Source organism: Lynx canadensis, chromosome B3 (assembly GCF_007474595.2).
Source record: "Lynx canadensis isolate LIC74 chromosome B3, mLynCan4.pri.v2, whole genome shotgun sequence".
NCBI classification, from domain to species: Eukaryota; Metazoa; Chordata; class Mammalia; order Carnivora; family Felidae; genus Lynx; species Lynx canadensis.
In genome coordinates, this window is record NC_044308.2 from 67720033 (window position 1) to 67729634 (window position 9602).

The 9602-nt window shown below is 47.9% G+C and overlaps 1 protein-coding gene across 1 annotated transcript; it reads left to right on the plus strand.

The window, feature by feature from the left end:
• Nucleotides 1–2033: 2033 nt before the first annotated feature.
• Nucleotides 2034–7221, plus strand: ACTC1 (actin alpha cardiac muscle 1). Its single transcript, XM_030318564.2, has 7 exons — nt 2034–2069; nt 2647–2797; nt 3946–4270; nt 4926–5087; nt 5212–5403; nt 6215–6396; nt 6896–7221. The coding sequence occupies exons 2-7, from the start codon at nt 2669–2671 to the stop codon at nt 7037–7039; spliced, it is 1134 nt and encodes a 377-aa protein (XP_030174424.1). The 5' UTR covers nt 2034–2069; nt 2647–2668; the 3' UTR covers nt 7040–7221.
• The last annotated feature ends 2381 nt before the right edge of the window (nt 7222–9602 follow it).

The window sequence follows — 9602 nt, forward strand, 5'->3', positions numbered from 1 at the left end:
TAAATATTTGCTGAATCAATAAATGAATGAAATTGACCCAATTCTTCAAAAGAGCAAGCTACTGCTGCCTCCAAGAGTATCACTGTTCCTGAACTGTAACGGTGACCATTTGCTTTGTATCTTCTATGTGGATTCTATCACTTGTCCCTAATTATTTTGATAATTAATAACCCCTGGCAGAAAAGAGTTATCGTTATTGTGTCCTTTTTCAGAGGGGAAAATTGAGGCTCAGGAAAGTGAAGTGACTTGCCCAAGACCAAATGCACCAGAAGTGAGGGAGGCCAGGATTTGAACCCAGGGCCGTCTGGCTATAACACCAGTCCCATTTCTCCTTTTTCTTCTGCAAATGCTTGAGCTGAGGCAGCTCCACTGTTTGCATCCTGTCCACCAGCATGTTCATTGTAAAAGGCGTATTGTGTGGCAGGGCATGACCCCAGCCAGACCCCTCACCCAGCTCCATCACCCAGCTGCCCACACAGTTTCTTCTCCAGACCAACCCAAACATGGTTGGGGAGCTCAGCAGGGAGGGCCCAACATTCCCTAGTCTGGACAAGTATCTAATCAGTAGACCTCCTCAGCATATCAATCCAAGACCACTCTAGAGATGAATGCCTTGTGCCCAGTTTTCTATTTTTAACTGGTGTGAGCGGGAGGGAGAACACAAGCATTAAAAATCAAAGTGCCAGTCAAGAACCGAGAACACAGGGCACCCCACAGCGAATCAGTGATGCGTGTGTGTCCTTCTTAGGTCTCTCTGTTCCTTTCTCCTCTCCCCGGTTCATGTCATCTCTCTGTTCCCTTCTCCAACGTCCCAAGATGTAGTCCTTCAACATCTGTTTGCATGAAGGAGCCGCTGTCATTTATACCACTGCTTCTCACACTCTTACGTACGTAGAAATCAACTGGGCATCTTGCCAATTCTGATTCAGTAGTTCAAAGGGTGGGGGTGGCATGGAGGCAAGGCTCTGCTTTTCTAACTCTGCTGTCCTGTGATGTGTGCATTTGGTTGAAGCTGCGGTTATCTTCTTGACAAGAATATTTGCTCTTTCAGTCTCATCTCCACCTGGCATAAAGGCCTTTGCCCCTAGTTTACAGATGTTCATCTATCCACCAGCCAAGTGCACACACCACTTCTGGCATTCCCTCCTTCTTTCACTTTGGCAGTAGGGGATCCTTTTCTAGCCTGAAGACAGGAGTCTGAATTTGAGCAGAACCTTGGCAGTAGGGGGAGAGCCACCAGCTCTCTGTGCTGGGGGAAACCTGGCCCCTTCTCCAGCAAGACTTGGCCAGGATCTTACTGCAGTTCTGAGCCTCTTCCCTAGCCACACCCGAAGCCACGCATGAGCCGGGGGTCAGGGTGGCCTTGGTTAACCTCCGCTTTCTGACCTAGAGGAGCGTGACACCAGCAACCTGAATCAAGTCACCCAGGCCGGTGGGGACTAGACCAGAAGGGTGACCTGTCCCAGGTGCCCCTTTTCTGGCCACCCAAATGTGCTGGTGTGGTGCCTTGAGCACCCACGAGGACTGCCAAGGCTTCCAGTCCTGGAAGATGAGAAGCTGCTGTCGCTCCTTTGCTGTCCCGGTCCAGCTGTCAGGACCCCTCAGCAGAGGGAAGAGAGCCAAGCCTTCCGGCTTGTATGTGGCTTATTGTCTCAGGCTGGCGGGGCCGGGGAGGAACAAACCCACAGCACACCCAGGGTGCACCTCCATCCAAGAAGGGGGAGGAGGTGGGCTGGCGTCATTCAGTCTTCCCCTGCCCCCTACCCTTCGCCGCCCGCCCCTCCCTCGCTCCCTATTTGGCCATCCCTCTGGTTGCCCCCTCCCCTTCCTTACATGGTCTGGGAGCCCCCTGGCTGATCCTCTCCCCTGCCCTTGGCTCCATGAATGGCCTGGGCGCTCCTCAGTGGTGCGAAGGCGACCAAATAAGGCAAGGTGGCCGGCCAGGCCCCCCACCCCTGCCCCCGGCCGCTCCAACTGACCCCGTCCGTCAGCGCACTATAAAGCGGCGCGCCCCGCGCCGGCCTCCCAGCGCCTGCCGCCCGAGCCGAGCCGAGCCCGACCCGCGGACGGTGAGTCAGCGCCCGCCCGCCCCGAGCCGGCGGGCCCCGCTACTGCCGCGCCGCCACTTTTTTTTTTTTTTTTTAAAGACCAAACTTCTGGATTTGGTTCTAACTTCTGTTGTCCCGGGTCGTCACAACAAGAGAGGGGCGCGCAGAACGCGAACCCTGCGGCCCCCGCCCCCACGGGGCGTTTGGGGTCCCTGCTGTCGTGCGCGTTTTCCTCCAGCGGGGGCTTGGGCGTGGGGGTGTGGTTGGGACCCAGGTGGGCTCTCAGTTCGCCGAAGGGCAAACATGTGAAGGGCTGGGGAGGGCTTGCTACGGGGTGACGGTACCTCCTTGCCCCCGGGACAGAGCGTGACTCCTGGCCGGGGAGCCTGGGTGGCCTCCGCTCCCCTGCTCTATGCACGTCCCCCTCAACCTCCGCAGCCTCCTCCCACCCTTCCTCTCCCGCCCCGACGGGAAGGGAGACGGCAGGCGTTCCCCCCGTCGCCCCCAACCCTCCTCTGCTCTGTCCTTTCCTCCGGGTGGGAGGAGGCCAGCGCCACCGCAGGCAGTGAGGGCGGGCCACCCGGTTCTCCACCTGCAGACCCCGCCGAAGCTGTGCCAGGATGTGCGACGACGAGGAGACCACCGCTCTTGTGTGCGACAACGGCTCCGGGCTGGTGAAGGCGGGCTTCGCTGGGGATGACGCGCCCCGTGCCGTCTTCCCGTCCATCGTGGGCCGCCCGCGCCACCAGGTAAACCTCCCGCCCCGACTGGCCTGCTCTTACCTGGGGCGGTCCCCAGCCCCACTCCACACCCCTTCCTGCCACTTCCTCAGGCCAGCAATCCAGGAACTGTCTCACCTGACGCCCCTGTGTCATGAACTGCTCGGGTCAAATAAGGAAAAGATGGATTAGCCTCAGATCCAAGCCAGGACAAACAATACTCACACCGCCCAGTGCGCACGGGTCCCCCTTCCACCATTCAGGGACAGAGCTCTCCAAGGGGCCCACTCCTTGTGTGAAAAGTCAGCGGCTTCGCCCCTCCACTCCCCACCTTCATGTTCAGTACTCCGCCTTTTCCCTGCCCCTTCCACACTCCAGTCTTTCCCTCGGCCTCCCTTTTCAGTCCTGCTCAAAACTTGCAATGATACAACTTCTCTCCACCAACCGGGACCCAGCCCACATTCCTCCCTCCGTTCACAGCCAGCTTTCTGGGCTCTCAGAGGATGTAATCTGTCTGCTTCCTGGCTGCTGCATTTTTAGAAGCCAGGCGTGACAGAGGCAGCAAGTGCCATGGGGATAGTGACATACCACCTTGCTTATTAAAAGAAATGCCATGCTCTCTGGCTTTGCCACATGCCTGGCCAGACAGGCTGCCAGGGCTACAGCTGTATGCCTCAGTGGTGGTGACTGATGGGTACTGCAGGCCAGCTCTGGGCAGGCTGGATTTCGCTTGTGGAGTGATAATGGCATATCAGCCCATCTTTTTATGTTCACTTGATAAATGTCAAAATCTTTTCTTAGGAGAAATGCGATGTGTCATTAATTCAGTCATTTATATTCTAGTTGACATGGGTGATGGACTTAATAATTTAATGAAGGCATTATGGTATTTTTAAAATGAGGTGAGGCTGTACTTCTTTGGTGAAGTAGCTTCATTCCTCTTTCCCTAGTTATATTTTAAAGAATAGAATTATACCTGGGGATTGGGGGGGGGGTAGATAGGGGGAAGGTACTAGATTGATTTTAAATGATATTTCTAAATTGAGGTAAAATTCTATTTTTTGTTATTTTTGGTATTTATAAGATGTTCCTTGGCCAGTTAGATGTAAATTTATGAGGCATCTGTTATATTCCTGAAATAGTGGAAGCTTGACTTTCCCATCTTTTTCTTCTTCTAGGGAGTCATGGTGGGTATGGGTCAGAAGGACTCCTACGTGGGTGATGAGGCCCAGAGCAAGCGAGGTATCCTAACTCTCAAATACCCCATTGAGCACGGCATCATCACCAACTGGGATGACATGGAGAAGATCTGGCACCATACCTTCTACAACGAGCTCCGCGTGGCCCCTGAGGAGCACCCCACCCTGCTGACTGAGGCCCCACTGAACCCTAAGGCCAACCGTGAGAAGATGACTCAGATCATGTTTGAGACCTTCAATGTCCCTGCCATGTACGTAGCCATCCAGGCGGTGCTGTCCCTGTATGCTTCTGGCCGTACCACAGGTATGTTTGGGCTGTGGAGACAGTCACTGATTAAGCACATTCCTAAGGCACTGACCTTGCTATGAATCAGCTTCCCCAGTTGCAAAAGGAACGATCCCTGCCCTCACACTCCCTGGGAAGGTGTCCGAGATAAGAGAGAGAGGTAACAACAGTTTCAGATCACATGCATTTCTAACGATTGAAAGCACATGGAGTTAGATCCTTACCTTTCCTAAAGCATGTGATATCATGTATTAAGGCTCTTCACAATGTGTTCCATACCATCACAGTCCCTGGGCAAACATCCCCAAGGAGAACCAACGTTTCCTACAGGGTCTGAGTCAAAAAAGAAAGAACACATATTTGTTGGATGGGAGGAAAGTATCCATGCCTGGATACTTACATAATGTGCTAATGGCTGGTAGAAGGGATGGTCATTTGAAAGTGTCCTGGGGAAATTTTTCTACTACAATATTTAAAAGGGTGAGCTGTTGCTGGCTTCAGATTTAGCACTCGTTATGCTCATTTTTATTCTTTGTGTGTAAGGGATCTAATTTTATCTGGACCCATGCCCAGTGCTAGTATCTTTTAGCCAAGATTGGAAGTAGGCTTTGACACAGCTAGAGCAGTGGTGTCCTTGGAGATTTACTTTGTTCTTGTCTGTTTCTCCTGACAGGCATTGTTCTGGACTCTGGGGATGGTGTAACTCACAACGTTCCCATCTATGAGGGCTACGCTTTGCCCCATGCCATCATGCGTCTGGATCTGGCTGGTCGGGATCTCACTGACTACCTCATGAAGATCCTCACTGAGCGTGGCTACTCCTTTGTCACCACTGGTGAGTGTGTGTGTGTGTGTGTGTGTCTCCTCTGCCACAGCATCGTGTCTGCTTTTTTCCTCCACCAGAGAATCTACCTACTTCATTCTTCAGAACTTGACCGTCATAACCTTGATTTCTGCAGCTGAACGGGAAATTGTCCGTGACATTAAAGAGAAGCTGTGCTATGTTGCCCTGGATTTTGAGAATGAAATGGCCACGGCCGCCTCTTCCTCCTCCCTGGAGAAGAGTTATGAGCTGCCTGATGGCCAAGTCATCACTATTGGCAATGAGCGCTTCCGCTGCCCTGAGACACTATTCCAGCCCTCCTTCATTGGTGAGTTGTAGCGTCTGGTGCACATGCACAGCTTTTCTCTAGAAATCTGGGGGTGTCCCAGAGTAAAGTCTATTATAATCGAGAAGGATTAAGAGGCTCTTGAGTTAAAAGAAGTCATAGCTCAGAGTCCCACACAGCTCAGCCTCAGATCCCAACGGCCCATTACAAGGATGGCCATACTGTGATGTTGCAGTGATATGATAAAGGATGACACATTGACTTCATGTCCGAATAGAGGCTCTGACAGAATAGTAGTTGAATAATCAGAATCGGCAGGAAAGGAATGATTACTCAGAAGTGCTGACTTATTCCAGTAAGTTCCATTACCATGTAGCTGGACTTCCCTCTGAAGTTACTTATCATGAAATCTAACAATGATCATACTCTTTGTAATAACTGGACCCTTGTATTTCACCACACGTCTTTCCTCGGGAATGATTTCTAAGAGGAAGCTTGTCGGGATCTTATCTTGGTCCATAAATAAAAACTGCATTAATTTTAATGTATGTCTCACCCTTTCCAAATATATCTCCATACATCTGATGGATACAGCACGTGTTCACTCCAAACAGGTGCTAAACACAGTTGTTTGTGTCTTGGCAGAATCTGTTGTGGATTAACTGTCAGCACTTTCAGACACACCTGTTCCACAAATGCCTTGCAGTGTGGAACATCTTATAGAGGAACATATGTTTCAGAGACAAATGGGAGACAAATGTGTTTATCAACACAAAGGAGTCCTCTTTTCTTCCCTCCACCCTGGGCCCCTGGCCTGAATGCACTTTCATTTTTTTTTTAAACATATTTCTAGGTATGGAATCTGCTGGCATCCATGAAACAACTTATAACAGTATCATGAAGTGTGACATTGATATCCGCAAGGACCTGTATGCCAACAATGTCTTATCTGGAGGTACCACCATGTACCCTGGTATTGCTGATCGCATGCAGAAGGAAATCACTGCCCTGGCTCCCAGCACCATGAAGATTAAGGTAAAGAACTCCTGTGGTGTGAGAGCCAAGGCAGGACTTAGTATTCCAAGTAGAACTCACATTTTGCTTCCCACCTACTATAAACTTTACTAGCTTTTCTAGCACTTTTCCTGAGATAGGAGACTTTAAAAACATTTTCAAGCAGCAGATAATAATAAATCTTGGAAGGAAAAAAAAAATCTAAATCTTCGGACATGTTTTAAAAGTCCCCAACTCTTGGGCTGTCCTCTATCATGCATATAGCTTGTTGCCACATTATACTCTAGTTCAGGGCAGTGGGGCAATTCTATTTTGTAGAGCCTTTGATAATGGAAATAATGAAATAGAGGACAGTGTGTAAAACTCGATTCAGTCATATTAATTTCTGGTATGAAGCATCTCACGTTACAATGAATTAACATCTAATATTTTTTTCGGCGAATCTCTCTCTCTGGCATGTTGCTTGATCTGTTGCCTGGAATGTGAGAGTTCACTGGAAGTTCTTCTTTCCTTCCTGCAGATTATTGCTCCCCCTGAGCGTAAGTACTCTGTCTGGATCGGGGGCTCCATCCTGGCTTCCCTGTCCACCTTCCAGCAGATGTGGATTAGCAAGCAAGAGTATGATGAGGCAGGCCCGTCCATCGTCCACCGCAAATGCTTCTAAGGTGCCTTCTCTCTTAGTCTACCTTACATTCAGGATGACAGTATTATGCTTCTTGGAATCTTCCGAACCACCCTCCCTTATCTCTCATCAATCATTGTACAGTTTGTTTACACATGTGCAATTTATTTGTGCTTCTAATATTTATTGCTTTATAAATAAACCAGACCCGGACTTGCAACATACGAAAGTCTCTCATCTTTCTTTTTCTGGTAGGCATGGGGAGGAACCAATGTCTGCTCACTTCAGTCTGTGAATTCATATATTGGTGGCTTTGACCCCATGAGCACTGTAATAATACAGTAGCACAAAGTTGAGCCGATGAATTAGTGTGACATTTAGCGGGGGCTTAACAATACTAAATATCAGTTTTCCACTTTGGGACAGAATCATGAATATATTTCACATGTGAAAAGTAGATTAACTTTAGCTCCACATAAGCGAGAAATGAAATCGGATTTCACAATACTTTAAGATTAGTTACTATGGATGACAGTGAAAGTTGTTTTCATATAGGCTCCAGTTGTTTTCGTAACTTTGTAGAAACCACATACACATTGGTAATGAGGAAGTTTTAAGTAAGTTAGCTTAAATTCTCAATGCTGGATTCCTCAGTTGTCTTTCCAAGGGCTATGCATGTTAATGGTGAAACACTGAGGCTGGCTCACGGTTAAGCCCAGCCACATCTAGTTCTAAACACTCCCTAAACAAATCAAGATCATTGTGCATATTCAAACTAAACGTGAGGAAACAGGTACCAGATCCTTTTGCCTCATCAGTAACTAATTTGTGGGACATAAGTCGTCAGTCTCTTCATGTCTTTGAAATCTTTGAATTTTGGGTTGAGTGTAGTGAAGGCCAGGAAGTCTGAAGGATCAAGGGGAGTGGAAAGCCACAATATTCCTTTTATTTCATGCAGGACTCTGCAGCGTATGCTGTGGGGGCTGCTGGGAGCAGCATCCAAAGCAATCAGTCTTGCTCTGTCCTTGAGGAGCTCACCTACACTATGTGTAAACTCCCAATGTGTGTGGTCTGGGAGACTTCAAGGAGATGGACACGGGTCTCAGTCTTGAAGACTGGTTAAGAAGTACAGAGGTGAGGGGTGCCTGGGTAACTCGGTTAAGCATCTGACTTCGGCTCAGGTCATGATCTCACAGTTCATGAGTTGAAACCCCACATGGGCTCCACGCTGACGGCATGGAGCCTGCTTGGGCTTCTCTCTCTCTCTTCATCTCTCTCTGCCCCTCTCGCATTCATCTCTCTCTCAAAAACATAAATAAGGGGACAGAAGCCAGCAAACAAGGCACAGGGCAGGCTGGTGGGAGCTGATGGCTTAGGAAATCACTTTGGAAAGGTAGATTTCCACCTACTTGCAAAAGCTCTAAAATTTTTCATTTTCAAGTTAATTGTTCATGAACTGTTGGAGCATTTGAATGGATGTATTTAAACTTAAATATTGATGAGGGAATCAAGACAGAAAGATTAAGCAGCTAGTGCAGTGTTAACACAGTTTGTGGAATACCCAAGCAAGGAAGCCAGATTTTCTGACATCTTATCTAATGGTCTTCCTCAAAGCATCTTTAGTCATAAATCTTTAGTTTTAAACTATACTCATAATGTTATAAACATACATAAACCTTCAGTCATGCATTAATTCTATCACCTAGCCTTTTGGGAGTCTGGATTCAAAATTTTGCGTGTTTGGGGCTCATCAGACATCTTATTTTTTTAATTTTTTTTTTTTAATTTACATCCAAATTAGTTAGCACATAGTGCAACAATGATTTCCGGAGTAGATTCCTTAATGCCCCTTATCCATTTAGCCCACCCCCCCCCACAACCCTTCCAGTAACCCTCTGTTTGTTCTCCATATTTGTCTCTTATGTCTTGTCCCCCTCCCTGTTTTTATATTATTTTTGTTTCCCTTCCCTTGTGTTCATCTGTTTTGTCTCTTAAAGTCCTCATATGAGTGAAGTCATATGATATTTGTCTTTCTCTGACTAATTTCGTTTTGCATAATCCCCTTTAGTTCCATCCAGGTTGTTGCAAATGGCAAAATGTCATTCTTTTTGGTTTCTGAGTAATACTCCATTGTTTATATATACCACTTCTTCTTTATCCATTCATCCATCGATGGACATTTGGGCTCTTTCCATACTTTGGCTATTATTGATAGTGCTGCTATAAACATTGGGGAGCATGTGCCCCTTTGAAACAACATACCTGTAGCCCTTGGATAAATACCTAGTAGTGCAGTTGCTGGGTCATAGGGTAGTTCTATTTTTAATTTTTTGAGGAACCTCCATACCATTTTCCAGAGTGGCTGAACCAGCTTGCATTCCCACCAGCAATGCAAAAGAGATCCTCTTTCTCCGCATCCTCACAACATCTGTTGTTGCCTGAGTTGCTAATGTTAGCCATTCTGACAGATGTCAGGTGGTATCTCATTGTGATTTGATTTGTATTTCCCTGATGATGAGTGATGTGGAGCATTTTTTCATGTGTCAGTTGGCCATCTGGATGTCTTCCTTGGACAAGTGTCTATTCATGTCTTTCGCCCAGGTCT